The 23,459-nt window shown below is 35.3% G+C and overlaps 1 protein-coding gene across 1 annotated transcript; it reads right to left on the bottom strand.

Moving 5' to 3' along the window:
- Nucleotides 1-18,867: 18,867 nt before the first annotated feature.
- LOC109791702 (aspartyl protease family protein 2) lies at nt 18,868-21,504 on the bottom strand. The gene has a single exon (XM_020351030.3). It carries the CDS (start codon nt 20,929-20,931, stop codon nt 19,276-19,278), a length of 1,656 nt encoding a protein of 551 aa, XP_020206619.1. The 5' UTR covers nt 20,932-21,504; the 3' UTR covers nt 18,868-19,275.
- Nucleotides 21,505-23,459: the final 1,955 nt, after the last annotated feature.

Genomic DNA, 23,459 nt, shown 5'->3' with positions numbered 1-23,459 from the left:
TTTAACTTTTTAGGTTTTAGTTATACACCTAGACTTCACTATGAGGAGGATCCTATCTTTCGCATTAGAGAGTCTAGTCCTTTTAGTTTAGACAATCTTTTTAGCATTTTTAGTGGAACTCCTCTTTGGATACACTTTCCATTTCTATCATATACTGTCACCTTTAATGCTTATTTTTATGTTTTTATTGGTCATGAGGCCCACCATGAAGAACCTCTTGATTTGAGGTCAAATCCTTTTCAAGAGGGAGGGAATGATGGAATAACACTAAGGCCGAGAAGACCAAGAAGTGATATACTAAAGGAGGCAAGAGGAATGGGATAGTGAGCCCATTTTTTGGACCTTAGCTCCTATGTTTTTTTAGCATTTATTTTATTTTCTATTTTACCCTTGTATTTTGGGGTATTTTAGTCATAGGATTTATTTTCTTTGTATTTCCTATTTTACCCTTGTATTATGGGGTGCTTTAGATGATTAGGTTTTTAATTTGGGCTAGGGTATTACACTAGAAAGGTGACGCATTTTTGGTGAGTTTTGGATCTATTTTTGGTGATAGAAAGGCTTAGGCCCAAGTGGAGGGCAAATGTTGCATGATCATATCATACACCTTGATGTAGCCAATCTAGACCCATAGATTCCAAACTTGGTCACCAAGTAGCATCTAGGGTTCATTTGGCATGTCATTTGGAGTGCATTTGCCTTGTGAATTTTGGCCATGCACACTCCAAATGCAACCCTAGATGCCTCCCCTCCTATAAATACCCAACACCCCACCACTTGTAAATACTTTGGAATATATAGATTTTGAGTGAGCATTTTATGCCTCAACATCTCTTCCTTAGTCACTAGGTTGGATTCGTCTAACCCCCTCCTATCTCCACCCTTGGAGAGTAGGAAACCTAGAGTGGCCTCCACCTTCACTTGGAGTGAGCCAACCTTGTGAGCACCCAAACACCTTTCACCATATGCTTCCGCCCAACACCTCCTTTCACGCCCATCTCCCTTTTGTCCCACAAAAACCTTCCTTTGTCTACCCCTTGGTGAACCTAGATCAAGGGCAAGGAGTCTCCTTTCAACCATTGTCATCTTCCATGGAAGGAACTACTCCATCAAGTGGTATCTAGAGCCAAGGATCATCAAGGGTAAAAACATTGTCTTCCTAGTCTTTTGTCTTTTTTCTTTGCATTCGGTTTTGCCTTGTTTTCTTTGCCTTTCTTTGTTTGGTCGAATGCTTTGGGTTCATATTCTTGCTCCTTGTGAACCTTCCTTGAACACTTTAAGTTTCCATTATTAGGTGTTGCCATGATTTTCATTTTTCTTGAGTCTCACATGAACATGAAGAACATGCTATGAACATGCTTTTGATTTTTAAATCTACCTAAGTTTTGTCATCTTATGTTTCCTATATTTTGTCTACAAAAATTGCATGTATGTGCCAAACACTTCTCATAAGGTCCGCACAGGAATTCACAGATAACATTCTTTTTCATATTAAAACTTATTTATTTTTAGCATTAATTCCATATTCATTTATTACTTTCAAGGAACAAAGTAACAAGGAACAAAGTAACAAGGAACCAAGTAACAAAGAACAAAGTAACAAGGAACAAAGTAGACCAAACAGAAAAATAGAACAACAGGTAAGGGATTGGGGGCCAATCCGACAATCAAACTATCTAACAATTAACCCCACACCCCGAGCGAGGTTTCTCACTCCCCCCTTACCTGGATAAGCAGAGTTGAAACTTGAGCAGGGCCTCCTCCTCTGAATTTCCTCTTCCTTTCTCTCTCTCTTTCTTTCTCTTTCTCTCTCTCTCTCTCTCTCTCCTCTTTCTCTCTCTAAGATTTTACTTTCTCACCCAGGTATAAAATTTTCACCCCCCTGCCTCCTATTTATAGGCAACCTGGCGCACCTGGAACGACCCGTACTGATTTTCAGAACGGCCCGTTCCGGATCCTTCAAACATGGGCAAATTTTTCAACTGGAACGACCCGTTCCAAAATCGGAACGGCCCGTTTCCAAAAAGTAGAACGGCCCGTTCTGAAATCAAAACGGCCCGTTCTGGGATCCATTTTTACACATATTGACTATAATTGAAACGGCCCATTCTAACAAAATTCTTTTAGGCATTTTTAAACTTTTAGAACGGCCCGTTTCCCTTTGGGAACGACCCGTTCTGGAGAAATCAACATAGGCATTTTTTCTACTTTGGAACGGCCCGTTCTGCTGCTTCAAAAGTAACTTTTTTTTGTTTGGAACGGCCCGTTCCACTTTTGGAACAGCCCGTTCCGGCGTAAAAAAAATAGAATTTATGTAAAAAAAATAATTTTTCATACATATAAAAATAATAATAATTAATATTATATCAACAGAAAATTCGGGGTGTTACAATTCTCCCCTCCTTTTAGAAATTTCGTCCCCGAAATTTACCTGAAAATAGAAATGGATAAGCTTCTCGCATCTTGCTTTCTAATTCCCATGTAGCACTTTCTTCAAAATTTCCTCCCGAAACGACCTTAACCAAAGGGATTTCCTTTCCTCTTAGTTGCTTCACCCTCGTGTCATGAATCCTTAAAGGAATCGTTTCATAGGTGAGGTTATCCTTCAACTGAATGTTGTCAGACCCAATGATATGGGAAGGATCATGGACATACTTTCTGAGTTGGGAAACATGAAAGACACTATGAAGATTTGAAAGAGATGGAGGCAAGGCAATTTGATAGGCTACTTCATCGATCCTTTTAAGAATTTGATAAGGACCAATGAAACGTGGAGTAAGCTTACGAGATTTCAGTGCTCTGCCGACTCCTGTCCAAGGAGTGACTTTAAGGAATACATGATCACCTTCTTTAAACTCAAGGTCTTTTCTCCTCTTGTCATTATAACTCTTTTGCCTACTCTGGGTTGCTCTCATCCTTTCTTGGATCATCTTAACCTGTTCAGTAGTTTGTTGAACTATCTCAGGTCCTAACATGACATTCTCTCCAGGTTCTGCCCAACATAAAGGTGTTCTACATCTCCTACCATACAAAGCCTCATAGGGTGTCATCCCAATACTAGAATGGTAGCTATTATTGTAGGTAAACTCTATCAAAGGTAAGAAACTATCCCAACTACCCCCATGTTCCAAGATGCAAGCCCTCAACAAGTCTTCCAAAGACTGTATTGTTCTCTCAGTTTGGCCATCTGTTTGGGGATGGTAGGCTGAACTCAATCTAAGCTTAGTGCCTAAAGCCTTATGCAAACTCTCCCAAAATCTAGAGGTGAACCTAGGATCTCTATCAGACATTATACTAGTAGGAACTCCATGCAATCTCACGATCTCACTGATGTACAACTTGGTTAACCTCTCCAAAGGATACCTAATATTAATGGGAATAAAATGGGCAGACTTAGTCAATCTATCCACAATGACCCATATAGCATCCAAGTTTTTCACAGTCTTAGGTAACTTAACTACAAAATCCATAGAGATGCTATCCCACTTCCACACAGGCACATCTAAAGGTTGCATCAGACCTGAAGGTTTTTGGTGTTCCACCTTAGCTTTCTGACATATTAAGCAAGCATACACAAATTCCTCCACTTCCCTCTTCATCTTAGGCCACCAAAACATCTTCTTAAGGTCTTGGTACATCTTAGTGGCTCCTGGATGGATACTAAGGATACTCTTATGACCTTCTTCTAAGATTGCTCTTTTAAGCTCTGGCACATTAGGAATGCATAACCTATCCTTAAATCTTAAAACTCCATCCACTCCAAACCTAAACTTACTCTCCACACCTTGATTCAATTTCTCTACCTGACTCAATAAGAAAGGATCTATCTTCTGACCTTCTCTAATCTCATCTATCAAGCTATTAGTTACTCTCAAAGCTCCCAACTTAATACTCTTAGAAGTCAACTCACACCCTAAGCTCATATCCCTAAACTCCTCAATCATTTGCAATTCCTTAATCATCAAAGAAGACACTTTCAAAGATTTTCTACTCAAAGCATCAGCTACAACATTAGCCTTGCCAGGGTGATAGTTCAATTGAAAGTCATAATCTTTAAGGAACTCTAACCATCTCCTCTGCCTCATATTCAATTCCTTTTGGTCAAACAAGTACTTAAGGCTTTTATGGTCACTAAAAACCTCAAATCTAGACCCAAACAAGTAATGTCTCCACAACTTAAGCACAAATATTATTGCAGCTAACTCAAGGTCATGGGTAGGATAGTTTTGCTCATGAATTTTAAGTTGTCTAGAAGCATAGGCTACTACCTTACCCTCCTGCATAAGCACTCCTCCTAAACCTAATTTAGAAGCATCACAAAATACCTCAAGAGTCTTACTAGGATCAGGCAATACTAACACAAGGGCACTAGTTAATCTCCTCTTAAGCTCTTGAAAACTTTCCTCACACCTAGAATCCTACACAAAAGGTTGGTCCTTCTTCGTCAGCTTAGTCAAAGGAAGAGCTAGCCTAGAGAAATTCTCTATGAACCTTCTGTAATAACCGGCTAGTCCTAGGAAACTCCTAATCTCAAATACTGATTTAGGTGTACTCCACTCTAGCACAGCTTCTACCTTAGCAGGATCTACAGCTATCTCACCCTTGGATATCACGTGTCCTAGAAAGTTCACACTATCCAACCAAAATTTACATTTTGACAATTTAGCATACAACTGCTTCTCCTTAAGGGTTTGAAGAACGATCCTAAGGTGCTCAACATGCTCCTCCCTAGTCTTGGAATACACTAGGATATCATCTATGAAGACTACTACAAATCTATCTAAATAAGGGTGAAAGATCCTATTCATGTAATCCATAAAAACAGCAGGTGCATTAGTCACACTAAAAGGCATAACTAAATACTCATAGTGCCCATATCGGGTCCTAAAAGTAGTCTTAGGAACATCCTCAGCTCTCACTCTAATTTGATGGTACCCTGACCTTAAATCTATCTTACTGAACACACAGACTCCAACTAGTTGATCCATAAGGTCATCTATCCTAGGCAAGGGATACTTATTCTTAATGGTCACTTTATTCAGTTGCCTATAGTCTACGCACAATCTCATGCTCCCATCTTTCTTCTTAACCAACAAAATAGGTGCTCCCCAAGGTGAGACACTAGGCCTAATGAATTGTTTTCCTTGCAGTTCCTCTATTTGTTTCTTAAGCTCAACTAACTCTATTGGGGACATCCTATAGGGTGCTATAGATATAGGTGAGGTACCTGGTACTAAATCTATGCTAAACTCAATCTCTCTCTCAGGTGGTAAACTAGACACATCCTTAGGAAATACTTCTGGGAATTCTCTCACTAAAGGAATCTCATCTAGCTTACTCTCAGTCTCAAGTGTTAAGGAAGCTAAGATCATGTACACTCTTTCATTTTCTTTTAAACAAGTTTTAATTTTAGCAGCACTAAGAATATCCGTATTCTTACATTCACTAAAGGAAATAGATTTCTCGAAACAGTTTAAAAGGACATGGTGGGAAGATAACCAATCCATACCAAGAATTACATCTAATTGACTAAGAGGCAAACAAATTAAGTCAACTAGAAACTGCTTATCAGAAACTGTCAAAGGACATTTCAAACACACTAGGGATGTAGTCACAGGACCATTAGTAGGGGTTTCAACAGCTAAATCAAACTCTAACAAAGACACAGGCAAATTCAATTTTTGGACACAAAAGACAGAAATAAAGGAATGAGTTGCACCAGAATCAAATAGTACAACAAAAGGAGTCTCAGCTATGAAACAAGTACCTTGTATCAAATTTTCTGACCGAGAAGCTTCAACACCACTAAGAGCAAATACTCTCCCTACAGTCTTTGGACGCTCAGTTTGCGAATCCAATCCAATAACACGTGTTCTTGGTGGTTCAGGACAGTGGGTGTTGATGTGACCCTTACCTCTGCAATTGAAGCAGGTAATCTCCTTGTCAAAACACTCAGACTGATTATGACCAACACGTCCACACTTCCAGCATCTTACTGAAGGAGTGGACACAGACCCTCCAACACTTCTAGTAGCACTAACAATGGATCCTCTTGTAAATGACTTGCTTTTATTAGCAGCAGCTTTACTCCCTTGAAATCTAGTAGGAGCGGAGTAAGACTTACTCCTACCCGAAGTACTAGAACTTACAGCACGGATAGGACCTCCAACTCCTTTATAGAAAGCAGCACGAGCACGGTTATCACGATCATAAATATTGCACTTATTGACTAGAGTGGGAAAGTGATATATCTCCTGATAGTTAATTGCAGTTTTCACTTCAGGACTCAGACCATTTACAAATTTTATGCATTTAGCCCTTTCACCACCCTCACCATGGTAGTGTGTACAATAACGAAACAAAGCATCAAATTTGGCAGCATACTTTGCCACTGTGTCATTCCCTTGATTCAGCTCAAGGAATTCCATTTCTTTTCGACTCCTCACATCATCCAGAAAATATTTCTCAAGAAAAGCCTTCTTGAAGTTGTCCCAATTCAAGTGCACCCCTCCATCAATCATCCTTCGAAGTGCTCCTTCCCACCAAATGTGAGCATCAGCAGTCAACATGAAGGTGGCCAATTTCACCTTTTGAGTAAGGGGACAATCCATGACATTGAAGATCTTTTCAATCTCAGTTAGCCAATTCATAGCAGCATCTGGGTCATATCCTCCTTTAAAGGTAGGTGGGTGATTTCGTTGAAATTGCTCCAACCAGTTAGGAGCGACCTCAGCCCTATTATTATTATTCATAGCTTGTGCTAATGCTTGAAGAGCATCAGCAATCGCACGATCACTTCTACCAGCCATAGTCTAAGAAAATAATACAATTAATAAACATAATCAATCATCATACTAGCATACCAACAAATTTCACAATCAGTTCAGTTCATCATTCATGTACCAAATAATCATAGTAAACCAAATAAGCATAGTAAACTCATAACTCACGGTCGATTAGATCGACCTGCTCTGATACCACTAAATGTGACACCCTCTACCCCACCATTAATACACAATAAACTTAAACAAAATATTTTTTTTCTCTTTGAAGTAAATAAAATCTTCCATAATTTAATAACATCTTTCATGTATAAACACTTGTTTCAAATATCATAAGGTAGAAGATTCACATTCGTAACTCATAAATCATGGAAAATCATCTTGTAAGTATCAAAATTCAAGAGATCATATAAAAGGAAAATATAGATTAATTCCAGCAAAGGTGGCAGTGCCTCCTAGTTAGGAACTAATCTATAACTTTCAAATCATAAAATATTATGACAAAGATGCATAGTTTGGTCTTTCATCAAGGACGTTAAAAATTTATCAAGGACGTTCAAAATTACAAAATAAATATTACAACTTTATTTACATTATTTCTTTGCTAGAAATTACAAAAGAAAACAAACTAAAGTTATTAAAACAATAACATATTAGACTAAGCTAGTTAAGCCCCGCTGTCACATCCTATCAGAGCATGCCCAACTGAAACCTTAAGCCTCATCACCAACATCCTCATGATGTTGTTCACCTGCAACATAATTTAAACATATACAAAAACAACAAGGGAGTGAGAAACATCTCACTCAGTTTCAGGTGCAGAAATAAAGGTTAAATAGCTCACACACACACAACAAATATAAGTCACATGTAAATAATACACATAAATAATCAATATCACATATATACTCATTTATCATGCTATGATGTCATGGACTCAACTCATAAATGCATGCATGTGGCGCCATACGGAAGTTTCACATATCATCACTGGTGACCCTAAGGCACACCTAGTTACATCACTGGTGACCCTAAAGTACACCTTGTTAACTTGTTACATCACCGGTGACCCTAACGTACACCTTATTAGCATGTTACATCACCGGTGACCCTAAGGTACACCTTGTTAGCTTGTTACATCACCGGTATGCGGCCTCGGCGGCACACCTGGAATAATATATGCATATGATGCATGTCATACATTCATTATTTCATTAACTCAACATTTGACTTATTACAGAATTTCATTAAGTACATCATGTCCTCATTTGTCATAGTCTCATAATCACAGTTTGTCTCAATAGTCCATTCTTAGGTCTCATGTCATTTGTCCATATTTCACATGGTCATGTTATAAATACTCCTCATAAAGTCTGCACAGGAATTCATAGAGAACATTCTTTTTCATATTAAAACTTATTTATTTTTAGCATTAATTCCATATTCATTTATTACTTTCAAGGAACAAAGTAACAATGAACAAAGTAACAAGGAACAAAGTAACAAGGAACAAAGTAACAAGGAACAAAGTAACAAGGAACCAAGTAACAAGGAACCAAGTAACAAAGAACAAAGTAACAAGGAACAAAGTAGACCAAACTGAAAAATAGAACAACAGGCAAGGGATTGGGGGCCAATCCGACAATCAAACTATCTAACAATTATCCCCACACCCCCGAGCGAGGTTTCTCACTCCCCCCTTACCTAGATAAGCAGAGTTGAAACTTGACCAGGGCCTCCTCCTCTGAATTCCCTCTTCCTTTCTCTCTCTCTTTCTTTCTCTTTCTCTCTCTCTCTCTCTCTCTCTCTCCTCTTTCTCTCTCTAAGATTTTACTTTCTTACCCAGGTATAAAATTTTCACCCCCTGCCTCCTATTTATAGGCAACCTGGCGCACCTGGAACGGCCCGTACTGATTTTCAGAACGGCCTGTTCCTGATCCTTCAAACATGGGCAAATTTTTCAACTGGAACGGCTTGTTCCAAAATCGGAACGGCCTGTTCTGGGATCCATTTTTACACATATTGACTATAATTGAAACGACCCGTTCTAACAAAATTCTTTTAGGCATTTTTAAACTTTCAGAACGGCCCGTTTCCCTTTGGGAACGGCCCGTTCTGGAGAAATCAACATAGGCATTTTTTCTACTTTGGAACGGCCCGTTCCACTTTTCGAACGACCTGTTCTGCTGCTTCAAAAATAACTTTTTTTTTGTTTGGAACGGCCCGTTCCACTTTTGGAACAGCCTGTTCCGGCGTAAAAAAAATAGAATTTATGTAAAAAAATAATTTTTCATACATATAAAAATAATAATAATTAATATTATATCAACAGAAAATTCGGGGTGTTACAAAACCAATAAGCAAGTTTTCTTGGGGTAAAGTTCAAGGATATTCAATCTTATCCTCTATGGAAGCTAAAGAGGAAGTCAACTTGAAAAACATAGATGTTGTTCAAAATTTTCCTGAAGTTTTTCCTAATGATATTCCTGGTTTGCCACCTGACAGAGAGATTGAATTTTCGATTGATTTAATACATGCAACTGGACCAATTTCAATGGCACCTTATAGGATGTCACCTTCTGAATTAGCGGAGTTGAAGAAACAATTAGAAGAGTTGCTTGAAAAACAATTTATACGCCCTAGTGTCTCACCTTGGGGGGCTCCTGTTTTGTTAGTTAAAAAGAAAGATGGAAGCTTTAGGCTGTGTGTAGACTATCGGCAATTAAATAAGTTTACCATAAAGAATAAATACCCTCTTCCTAGGATAGATGATTTGATAGATCAATTGAGAGGAGCCACTGTGTTTTCTAAAATAGATTTAAGATCGGGATACCATCAAATCAAAGTGAAAGTTGAAGACATACAGAAAACTGCATTTAGAACAAGGTATGGTCATTATGAATATCAAGTAATGCCTTTTGGAGTAACCAATACACCTGCAGTGTTCATGGATTATATGAATAGGATTTTTCATCCGTATATAGACCATTTTGTGGTGGTCTTTATAGATGATATCCTCATATATTCTCGAACTCATGAGGAGCATGAAGAACACCTTCAAACTGTTCTCCAAATCCTAAAAGATAAACAATTGTATGCCAAACTTTCTAAGTGTGAATTTTGGTTAGAGGAGGTTAAATTTTTAGGACATGTGATCTCCAAAGACGGAGTGTCTGTGGATCCATCTAAGGTAGAAGCAGTTCTACTATAGGAACCTCCAAAGACAGTGACAGAAATCCGTAGTTTTTTAGGTTTAGTAGGATATTGTAGGAGATTCATTGAAGGATTTTCTAAGATAGCAATGCCTTTAACTCAACTCACCAAGAAAGGACAACCCTTTGAGTGGACAGAGAAATGTGAGAATAGTTTTCAAGAGCTTAAGAAAAGTAGGGATGGCAAATAAACCCGTACCCATGGGTAATACCCGAACCCGTCCTGACTTTGACGGGGAATACCCGCTTTGACCGGGTACTGGTACGGGTACGGGTAAAACCCGATAAAAGAAATCGGGTACGAGGACGGGGACGGGTATATACTTACCCGCCCCGTCCCCGTCCCCGTCCCCGTCCCCATCCCCGTCCCAAGTTAAATACCCGTCCCCGGTTTAATTATTTTAAAAAAATTATTTCAAATATTGTTCTAAAATCTAAAGGGCCACGCTGAGCAACACAAACTAGGGTTTTAATTTTCAAATCCCATTCACACTCCAGCCTCCGACCAAGCACTCTAGCACCGCACCAGCCACGGAGCCACCGCACTAGCCACTCCAGCCTCCACTTTCTCCCTCCGAGCAGCTCCCTCACCACGACTGGTACGTCTCTCTCTCGCTCAATCTTCTTTCTTCCTTCCCTCGCAGTCCACTCGCTCGTTTTGGTTAGATGCCGAGTTTATTGTGCAAAACACGGGGTTCATGGTTCAGACTCTCCCAAATCTGCACAAAGAGAGATACCATTTTTCTTCAATGAGCTCTCTGTAGGTCAATAATTTAAATTCTATTTTAAGCAAAAATAAATAAAGTATTCACTCTTTAGGCGTCCTTTTCTGAGTGGGAGAAAAGCTGAATTGAAGTTGGTTTTCGGTTTTATATGATATAAAGATAAGTTAAAAATATTTTTTTTTTGTATAAAAAAATTAATTTTTTTACGGTACGGGTACGGGTACGGGTATACCCGATACCCGACGGGGACGGGGATGGGACAAAATTTACATACCTGACGGGTATGGGGACGGAGACGGGTATGGGTTTGAATCGCGGGGACGGGGACGAGTATCATGAAACCCGTACCCGCCCCGCCCCGTTTCCATCCCTAAAGAAAAGATTAACCACTGCACCAGTCTTAGCCTTACCCAATCCTAATGGACAATTTGTCATATTTTGTGATGCCTCAAAAATGGGATTAGGGTGTGTTCTTATGCAAGATAGAAGGGTATTAGCATATGCTTCTAGACAATTAAGAGCTCATGAAAAAAACTACCCAACCCATGATCTAGAACTAACTGCCATTGTTTTTGCACTCAAGATATGGAGACATTATGTGTATGGTGGTAAGTTTGATGTTTTTTGTGATCATAAGAGTTTAAAATATTTGTTTGATCAAAAGGAACTGAATATGAGACAAAGAAGGTGGATGGAATTTTTGAAAGATTATGATTTTGAATTACATTACCATCCAGGGAAAGCCAATGTTGTGGCTGATGCACTGAGTAGAAAATCTTTACATATCTCTTCATTAATGATTCATGAGATGAATTTGATAGAAAAATTTAGAGATATGAGTTTATCAACTATAGTAAGTCAGAATAGAATACAATTGTATGCATTTCAGATTACTAGTGACTTATGTGGACAAATTGGTGAGGCTCAGGTAGTTGATAAATTCATTCAGAAGAAAAAGAGATTGTTGGGACATAAGGGAGGTGAAAAGTTTAATATAGATAAAAAGGGAGTTTTAAGATTTAATAATAGGATATGTGTGCCTAATGATTCTGAAATTAAGAAAATAATTTTAGGTGAGGCACATAAGAGCAAGTTGAGTATACACCCTGGGGTAACAAAAATGTATCAGGACCTCAAGAAAATGTTTTGGTGGCCCAAAATGAAGAAGGAAATAGCACAATATGTGGCTACATGTTTGATTTGTCAGAAGGCCAAGATAGAACACCAAAAGTCAGCAGGAATGTTACAACCCTTAGATATACCTGAATGGAAATGGGACAGTATAGCAATGGATTTTGTAGTTGGTTTACCACGAACAACACATAAATTCGATTCCATATGGGTTATTGTGGATAGACTAACAAAATCTGCTCATTTCTTACCCATCAACATTAGGTATTCTCTAGAAAAATTGACTGAACTGTATATAAGAGAGATCGTACGGCTGCATGGTGTACCATCTAGTATAATATCTGACAGAGATCCTAAGTTTACTTCTAAATTTTGGGGAAGTTTACATCAAGCATTAGGAACTAAGCTTCGCCTTAGCTCTGCATATCATCCTCAAATAGACGGACAATCAGAAAGGACCATTCAATCCTTAGAAGATTTATTGAGAGCTTGTGTGCTAGAGGATTCTAGTAGTTGGGATCAATATCTGCCTCTGATTGAATTCACTTATAACAACAGTTTCCTTTCTAGCATAGGTATGGCACCCTATGAAGCTCTATATGGGAGAAGGTGTAGAACTCCTTTGTGTTGGTTTGAGACAGGAGAAAATTTAATCTTGGGTCCTGAATTGGTGCAACAAACCACGGAAAAGATCAAAATGATTCAAGAAAAATTGAGAATGACTCAAAGCAGACAAAAAAGTTATGCTGATAAAAGAAGACGACCTCTTGAATTTCAGGAAGGTGATCATGTATTTTTGAAAGTTACACCAACAACTGGAATTGGTAGGGTAATGAAATCAAATAAACTCACCCCTCGATTTATTGGTCCTTATCAAATCCTCAGAAAAATAGGTCATGTTGCTTACCAAATTTCTCTACCCCCTCTTCTTTCTAATCTTCACAATGTTTTTCATGTGTCTCAATTAAGAAAATATATTTCTGATCCATCTCATGTAATAATGCCTGATACAGTACAGTTAAAGGATAACCTTACATTTGAAACAATGCCTGTATAGATCACAGACAGGAGGATCAAGCAGTTGAGAGGAAAACAGATTTCCCTGGTAAAGGTCATATGGGATGATGTTACTGGAGATGCTACGTGGGAATTGGAAGAAAAAATCAGGGAAAACTATCCTTATTTATTTTTTAAGCAATAAAAATTTCGAGGACGAAATTTCTGTAAGTGGGGGAGAATTGTAATATCCTAATGTTTTTAGATAACAATATTCTCAACATCATTATTAAGTGTATTGAAATTTTTAGTTATGATAATATATATATATATATATATATATATATATATATATAAGAGAATAAATATAATATTTTCACTATATATATATGTATAAAATTTTATTATAACATTTTTTAGTGAAATAAAATTATAAAATATTTATTTCTTATTATATAATTATTATGATTTAATTAATAAAATAGAATCACCTAATATTTATAATTTTATTTTAAATCAAATTTTTAAATTTTAGTGTTTTATTTTATAAATTTTTTTGTTCAGTAAAATATATATATATATATATATATATATATACATATACATGTGTGCTAACTAATTATATTATAAATATTACCTACGAAAAATAACTTATTATAAATTTACATGATGTTATAGATATATAAAATAAAATGGTTCAGTAGTTTAACTAGTTGAGCTTAAGAACTACATGTACTGGGTCTTGGGTTCAAATCCTACCATGCCCTTATATATTTTTATAAATCAATTAAAATTAGGAAAAGATAAAAGTCACTTCCTCAATGTAAATCAGCGTAATTAAAATAAGCCAAAGTGCTTATATATTTTTATAAATCAATTAAAATTAGGAAAAGATAAAAGTCACTTCCTCAATGTAAATCAGCGTAATTAAAATAAGCCAAAGTGTTTAGAACTGGAGGAATCCAAGTGCTTACCTAAGAGCACATGTTTATCACCTGTACACGTTATAATAAAATTCTGATAAGAGTGCATTTCAAGGTAAGGGGGAGGAGAACTTTATCTCTTTAATTTTATATACTCCTATGTTTATTTATTTATGTTATTTTTATCTAGTGAGTTGCCCCTAACCTCATTTATTTGCTTAATTTATGATTATTTTTGTCCATATTAACTATTAAGGTGTTCATATTTTATATTGTTTAATTATTTTATAATTATTTTTATTTTTATTTATATTATTGGTACTCTTAATATATTCTCTTTACGTAAATATATTTATTATAAATATATATTATAATCGATAATAATATAGTTGTGATACTTTGGACTTATTTCCTCATGTATTTATCTTCATAAATATTGTTCTATGGCCATAGAAGATAAAGTTTGAATTATTTATAGCTGGAGGTTTGACCTTGGGGATTTAAATGAGTAAGCATTTATGGTAAAATATTCTGGTGATATTTGATTGATATTACAATAATGCTCATTTATCCTGACTAGTCACTATAAAAATGATTCAAATTTTATTATTTAATTTTTTTTATGTTTACTATAGATAATCTTGTTCCTTATTTAATTAATTATATTTATTTAACAAGTGTTCTCACTCCTTATTTCTTGTTGTAAAAAAAAAATTTAACATATCATAAAATAGATAGATCTACCAATCCAACCGGGCCCTTTCTCTTCCGTTATCACCGCAGTTTTTCCAGGTACCAGTTGGGCTATGGACGCATCTGCCAATGTCGTTACATTCCAAGGAATAGGATTATCATCTTTTGTATTTTCACCAACCAACAAAACCCCGTTATCATAGATGGACAAATTGTAGTCACTTTTTATCTTCCTCCAACCAATCATGTTAACCCAATAGTGAACTTATATCAACCTGATATGTAGACATTATATAATTAGTTAGGAAATAAGTAGATTATAAGAATGTACATTATTTTAAATTTTTAAGATATGATGCATATATAAAAAGCTATATGTAAGCGAGAGTATGAAAAAAAATAAATTTTGGTTTATGTATAATGATATTAATTATATAAAGTATATTATTATTATATTAAAATTAATATTAACACGACTAGACGCTACACAACACAACTATACAATCAGCATACAACTCTGTTAACACACAGCCTACACCTCATATCTACTTCTCAACTAACAACTCATAATTATACAATCATCGCATACTACTTCATTTAACAACTTAAATCAACAAGTTTCAACACTTCATCATTTCAGACATCATACTTTTCTTTAGTAACTCGCGCCTAATATTACACATTCTACGCCCGGATCCATCTAGGTAGGAAACTCTCTTCCTTGCTCACACCCAACGTTATCCAACCCATGCTCAACGCACCTGGCATGGTAAAGCATCACATCAGTTTCATCTTAAGCAAAAAGTCTCTACCTAATTCTCATCCAACATCACTATATCAATGCCCGACGAAATCTAGACTGAGAGCTCTAGCTTGACCATGTTGGGTGCCACTCAACTTTGGACCCAACATCACCAATTTAGAGAGCTCTCAAGGTTCCCACGCCTGATTCATTCAAACCACGCTCAATGTTGTTTCAACCCAAGATGATTCTTTCTCCTCATGCTCGACACCATCAATCCTACGTTTAACGTGATCGAGACAAAGAGCCTCAGGTTAGAATAGTGCCTGACGACTTGAAGGTGCGTCCAACATAATAGTTGAGTTCTACATATGCAAAACCTAATTTTGAGCCACAACCTAAAATCCAACAAAGATTCAACACATACAACATCAAACAACACTTACCTACATCACAACCAACCTATGTATACACTCAAAATCAACATGCAACCTCAATAAACTCTAATCACCGCATTCTTGCTCAAGAATACCAAACCCTAATTAACTTTTATCCCACAACCTACTCTAATTTAATCAACAACAACCCTGAATTGCAAAGAATTCAAACAACATTCAACACCAAATCCATCTCACAAGTCCAACATACAACAATGAGAACATAAATCCAGCTTCCCTCACCTTGAATAGCTCGGGTTCGAGGTAGAAGAGAAGAAAGATTGGGCTTCGTCAAAAAATCAATGACTTGATTTGAGATTTTCACTATTTGAATCACAAACAACATAACTTAGAAAGGAATGAAAAAAAAAAGAGAGAGAGAAAAAGATTGAGAGAAAAAGAACTTACGAACCAAAGACTTTCTCTCTAGAAAGCTTGAAGAAAAGAGTTTATGAGATTCTATTCAAAATAGAAACCTTATATATTCTTTCCTTTGAAGTCATATTGAATCTCTGCCTAGAGAAATCCCTTCTCAACACTATCAAAACTCCTAAGGAATCCTCAGACCCCAAGCCTCTCAACATTGATTAACAACCCACTCAACAATATAAAACAATTAGGAGTAATATAATACTATACATTTCACAATGTTACATATAATGTTATACATTTTATGAGTTAATATTTAATTTATATATGTGATATTTATTATATTCTACACTATTAGAATTTCTCTTATTACATGCAACTTTTTCTGCGATTTTTTATGAAAAATTTGCAGGAAATGTTGTTCCTACAAATTTTTCTGCGAAATTTTATTTGCAGGTAATACCTTTATGGATAATATATTTTTGCGAATTTTAAAATTTGCAGAAAATTTTTCTGCGAAAAAAATTCGCAGGAAAGTTTCTTGAAAAAAAAATTCACAGGAAAGTTTCCTGCAAATTTTTTCGCAAGAAATTCTGCTGGAATATTTTTTATGAAAAAATTTAAAGAAATTACTATAAATTCTATCAATAATTCTTCAACTTTCAAATGCTCACAATGAATTCATGCAAAGCATTTGTTTCCATGCCTCCAACATGTGATACATAATCTTTTAAATTCTAAGATTGTAGATTACAAGCCTAACACTCAACCATACAAATCAACTTGTAAGGTAAGTGTTGCCCCAATTTATATACTTTTTAATTGCTTTATTTTCAATCGATGTGGGACTTGAAGTTTTTTTAAAATATTAAACTTATAAATTTAATTATTTTTTTTATATTTTTCCTGCGGATTAAAATTTGCAAGAAAATTCGCAAGAAAATTCGCATGAAAAGTTACTTGTAAAATTTTTCTACCATTTAGTAAACATTACTTGCGAATTTATTTTTGCAAGAAAATCTGCAAGAAATAAAATAAAATTTTTACAATATTTTCTGCAAATTTTTACCATGGAAATTTCTATAATCATTAAAATTGTAGCAAAATTTGTAAGAAATATCTGTAAATTATTTTTCACAAATAAATTCGCAAAAAATTTCTACGAATATTTTTTTAGGAAAATTTGCAAAAAATTTCAACGAATATTTTTTTTGTAGGAAAATTCACAAAAAATTTTTGCGAATATTTTTTGTAGGAAAATTCACAAGAAAATGACACTTTTTTAGTAGTGTTATTTCTATAATTATATATATATATACATATATATATATATATTAATATATACATCATAATATATAATATAATATTATATAATATAGATTTATAAAATGATTTTTAATATTATATATTATACTTATTATATATTTTTATTTGTATAATATAATATTATATAATATAATATGTGATAATGTAATATAAAAAAGAAGAAAAATAACTTATCCTATCATGTCTGGTCTTAATCTAACTTGTCCTTTAAGATAAAAAAAAAATACATTGCTCTAAAAGAATAATAAGAGATAAAATAATATTATTATACCTGTTAACTTGACGCAATAAATAATAAATTATAACATGATAATTATATATTCTATCATATTGTGGCTTAGTGTATATGTTTGAATTTTGTTAGAAAGTCTCTAAATTACAATTGAGGTAAACACTTATTCCATCCAAATTTTGCTCAAACCGATGTTTAAAATAAAATCCAACACACTGTAGTATATTCTTTGACACATGTGATGAGGCCTTGGTGAAAGTTCCCAATTCACGTGTATCCCACAATAAAAGGGTTTATGTTTAAGGTACAAATATTTTTTTTACATTAAATTTGTTCACCTAACTGATTTGATTGATGACTCATTCAACTCATGGGTAAACGTGCGTCAGGAGTTGAAAAATACTACTTGCTTACATATGCTTCTGCAATCAAACCATAATACTGTTGTTTGGCGGAGGAAATTATGCTTATGCTGCCTCCTAGTCAAACAAGATTATTCTCCTCCATATAAAACACGACCAATTAAATGTACAACAAATATATGGGTGACTATCACACAATCCACGTCATTATCACAACTCAGTTTTCAAATAAAAGTGGGGTTAGAACTAGGATTAGGATAAATGCATAAAATTTAAGTTTATCATATACTACAAAAAAAAATTGGGGTGGAGTTTTTGAAAATAATTGTGCAACAACTTATAAAAGAAAAACAAAATAAGAATCTTTAATGTGCTCACATCCAAACTTTATACAAGTGGAGTTACTTTTTGGTTCCTATGAATATGTAGTACTAGTATCAAGAATCATTTAACAAGAAAGAAAGAGAGGGGGAAAGAAAGATTTTTCACCAGTAAAATTTAAAATAGGAAAGTGGTATTATTTACTGTCAAATAACCAAATACCGACAATAAATAAAGGAAGGTGGCAAAATATATGCTACTGAGGTACCTAACAATAAAGCTGAACCAGTCTTTGTTTGCATGCTTATTTTCTTTGTTTCTGATAAAAAAATGTGCCACATGCCTAACAGTTGAGCCATTGAATAATATATTGGTGGCTGATATGAGAAACAACCATACTCCATTTGACCAGTTATTCAAGAAAAAGGGGAATTTAAAACAAAGATTATAGAAAACTCCACAATAAAATAATAGAACACTAGCATAGAAATCGTTGCCATCGCCAGTTAGTGAGACCGGGTTTCTTGTATGCAATTGCAAGGAGCAATTTTCCTTTTGAGAATGTGTAAACAAAAAGAAAACCACACATAATAGTCAGAGACAATATCACATGGAATTGAAAGTGAAAATGAACTCATAATTGAAGCAGTTAAATGTGTACATAACAAATGAAACGTTTGTATTTGTAATGACCTTGTTCCTGTAATTACCTAGGCCACCTGAAGAAACAAAACCCAACTTTCTTTCTTTTATGTGTATATCACTTTCCCCCCAAAAAGAAAAAATCAACCTCAAGAATTACCTTGTTCATAGTTTGTTCTCTCTTAAAGAGTAATTATTAGGTAGTCTTAGATTGCTACATGTCCATAATCCCAATCAATTTCTATATAATATGAAGTCGAGTTTCTCAATTTACGAGAAAAAAAAACTCAATTGCATATCGTATAGTGATTAATTAGGACCACAGGATCCTGAACTATATACTATTTTCTCCTCCTATACACCTTTCATCCCTAGCAAGATTCTAAATATCAGCACACTTCATTGGTGCATAGCCAAGTCTTGATTTCTTGACATCATACAAGATGTGGAAATTCTGTTGCTGATAGTTTCCAATTATTGAAAGTGCAGACCTAGGAGTCCCCAAAATAGCCAAACAAACAACATCTTCAGGTTCAATCTGGATGAAGTAATTCTCCACAGGGAAATCCCACACAGCCCCATCAGCAAACAAGATCACAAATTCAGGAAGGTCCATTTTCTCAACCCCAGACACATTATAGCATGGCTTTAGAGGGGGGAACTTTTCAACAAGTGGATACCCCTTGATTTTCCTCATGAAAGCCTCCTTGATAATCTCATAGGCAGGTTCAGCAAAATAAGTCAAAGTGGTGCCAGAATCAATGATTGTGCCTCCTCCACCTTCTGCTGACAAATGCCAAGTTTCCTCAGGAATCTTCAGCACCTCACCACCAACCATGATGGACTTTATCTGGACATAGTAAAATGTATCAACAGGGTTCTCTTTGCCACCAACAAAGGAAGTGAAATTCAAATTGGGGTGGCTGAGAAGCTCCTTGTCCTCACCAAATATCAACTTGCTACTAACACTTGAGTTGCTGTTCCTATCCACAAGGCAGTAGGAAAAGGAATGGCCATAAAGGGATTGAAGCTGAGTGGCAAATGACAATGGCCCTCTCCCCAGCCCAAGCAATCCAGCAGCACCATGAAAAAGCCCTCTATTCCAATGACCACAACCAAACATGACATTCTCAACAAGCTTGAGTTCAGGCTTGCCATTAGGTGTGGTGAGATTCACTGTGAAAGTTTCAAGTGCAAAATCACCAGTTGTGTTGGAACTATCCCCATACCAATAGAAGTATGGACAGCTTTGAGTCTCAGCCTTGCAAGGCTGAGGAGGGTCTGGGGATGACACCAATTGGCACCTTGGATCATGGCATGTTATGTTCTTAAAAGAACTAGAATCCTTAGGATCATAGTATGGTCCATTTTGCTCAAAACAAGCATAACAAGGGACACATTGAATCCAATTAAGATCACTACCAGTATCAAGTATTAGAGAAAAATGCTTTGGTGGTGTGCCAACAAACACATCCATGAAGTACTCACCAGAGCCATGACTCACCCCTGACTCCAAGGTTGCCACGAGCTGACTGGAAAGATACTCCGGCGCCGCCGCCGCTGCCGGAGTATCCGCCAGCTTGTAGGACTTCTTTGATTGCTCCTGTGCCTTCTCCAGCCTTGAAATTGTGTTTTGGTTCTTCTTCTCTATGACCCTTCTGTGAAGGGTCTGAATTCTCTTCAAGTCTCTCACTGTGGACTCAACCACAGATTTTTTAGGCTCAGCAGCATCTTTTCTCACCGAGTGGTGCCTCAAATTGAGTTTCACATATTGCTTGTGCTGTTCTGCTGCCACCAAAGGCTCTCCCTCTTCACCATCTGATGTCATGGTAGCCACAGAAAGCTCAAATTTCTCTGACTTGGAGAAACTACACCCAGATTCTGTTGAAGAAGAAACAGCATTGAAGTTTGCATGATCAGGAAACTTGACTGCAGCAAGAGAAGATCCATTGTGGTTGTGATGCCCAAAAACGGCATCCACAGTGAAAGAATAGTGTAACACAAGGAGAATCACAATGAGAGAAACCCTCAAAACCATGGTTTATGAATTATGAAGATACCAACATCAAGCACCTTGTGGAAAATCAGGGTGGAAGTCAAGGCACAAAATTCAAACCCCAGAAAGACCAAAACTTTACAACAATCTCTGAGGTTACACAAGAGAAGATTAAAAGGGTAGGCGTGTGATGTGAGAATTCACTCTCAAAACCAATCACAAAAGGCAAACAAAACAAGGAAACAAAACTTAAGGAAAATGATAAATGCAAAATCTCCACAAAGAATCAAACTTTGAATAAAAATGAAAAAATTGGGAGGTTTGAAGAGAATGAGAGAGAAGAGGATAAGGAAAGAAGAGGAAGTGGATGATTTAGGCTTGTTTTGGGGAGACTCTGTCAAGAAGAAATGAGAAAAACCAAAAACGCGTTTTCATTGCCATAGTTAATTAAACTCATCGGTTTCAAGGTGAAGGTTCACACATCGAAAATCAATTTTTAATGGGAATATATAGTAACTGGTGTCACTCTTGCAGGGTATTTTCCTCTCAGTTTCCTGCTTCATTGGCATGCTTTTGTATTGCTTGGATGCAATGGATCATGGACGGACCAGACCCATATCACATATTTAAGACTTTACCGTATGGAATGTGTTACATTGGGAGAAAAAAAAAACATCACAAAGTCATTAACATATTTTTCTTCTAAATTGGTCTTAATCTTTATGTTTAAAAATGATAAAAATAAAAAAAATAATATTGAATTCAGTATCAAGGATTTGTAATACTTACGCAGTCAGGTCAATCAGCTGAACTAGATTCTTTAATTTGACTCTCTAATTTAAAGATAAAACATTATTTTTAAAATATAGGCTTAAAAACCTATTTTAGTTTATTATAATAATTGTTTATTTCAATTTAGTCTCATTTTTATTTTTGGTCTCAATTTGATCCCTAATAAATTAATTGGTTGCAATGTCGGACTTTCGTCCAAATTATTTAAAAGGAGTTAACTGTTGGCCACGTAGATGCCATGTGAAAGTTACGTAGATGTCACGTAGAAGCTACGTAGATGCCCGTTCTGGATACAAAATTAACGCACCAAGAGTGAAACCAGAACGGGCCGTTCTAGTTTTAGAACAGGCCGTTCTGGTTCCAGATGCATGACAAAAAATTGACATCCACGTGGTATCTACGTAGCTTCCACGTGACATCCACGTAGCATTTACATAACTAACAGTTAACTCCGTCTAACTAATTTGGAAGGAAGTCCGACATTGCAATCAATTAATTTATTAGGGACCAAATTGAGACTAAAAATAAAAGTGGACTAAATTGAAACAAACAATTATTATAAGAGACCAAAATAGGTTTTTAGCCTAAAATATAAAATATAGAATTAAAGAATTAAAAACATATTTTATCCATTAAATATATTATTAACGTATTCTATTTAAATTTATTTTTAACATATTTACTAAAAAATTACTTTTATTATTAACAAGAATTTATTAAATAATAAATAAGTGACGTTAAATATTAAGTTTTTTATAAACAGCATTCCAACTTAATAATAATCATTCAAAAGGGTTAAGGTTGTGTTTGAATAGCCTTTAGCACTCGTTCCAAAGCATTTAAACCAATAAACTGACGTTTATTCATTCCAAAAACAAATACAAACACGCACTGAAACTCATAATCCTTGATCTATAGCAAAAGTATATAAGTGATTAACTGGTAATAAAATGTATATCGAATTTTTTTTATTAAAAGTGTGTTACAATAACAATATATTTTTATACTGGGCTGCAATAAAATCTTGTTAAAATAACTTGTGTAAGTTTGTCTTATGACAAATATTTATGGAAAGTGTGGGTCTATAACGTAAGAGTTAGCATCAACATGGGCTGCAACTACAAAAGTCAAAGTGAAAAAATGAATTTTTCTAAAGCATTTCCACTTTTTCAGTAGTGGAAGCTTGGAACACTCTGGTCGTTGGTCAGAGTTTGTGAACCTGTTGTGTTCCTGTCCCACGACTTCATGTGGAAGAGTGAGAGAAAAACAAATCCACCTTTGTCAGTCTGCTTTAGATTTCGAGGGCACCCATGTTTACAGTCTCCAAAACTCTAAGGTGGATCATACTTAACTCCCTTTAGTCAAGAATAAACAGTCATTTTACTTTCTGATTTAAATGTTCTTATAATAGTTTTTTAAAATTTAAAAATATTAAATAAATTTTAAAATAAAACTTAATGATAATTTATAAAAATGTGATTCAAGTAATATTGTTAATTCTAACCCCAAATAGTAATATTGTTGATGCATGTTTAAAAATTAAATGATAATAAATATTTTAGGGACTTTTTTGGTAACAAATTGTTCACAAGAAAAAACAGAAAAAACAAATTTAATCAAATAGGAAATGCAACTCCCATTCATCAGGGACATACATGACCTCTAAGAACATCTGCAGTGGGGTTGCTTATAAATAACCCCCACCGGAGATGCTCTAAGGAATTTGATGATTGATATGAATGAGTTCTAGTTGTGTGATATCTTAATATGCTATATGT

Source organism: Cajanus cajan, chromosome 2 (genome assembly GCF_000230855.2).
Source record: "Cajanus cajan strain Asha chromosome 2, NIPB_CcT2T_4, whole genome shotgun sequence".
Lineage (NCBI taxonomy): Eukaryota > Viridiplantae > Streptophyta > Magnoliopsida > Fabales > Fabaceae > Cajanus > Cajanus cajan.
The sequence above is the reverse complement of the archived record's forward strand: the minus strand, read 5'-3'. Positions and strand labels throughout refer to the sequence as shown.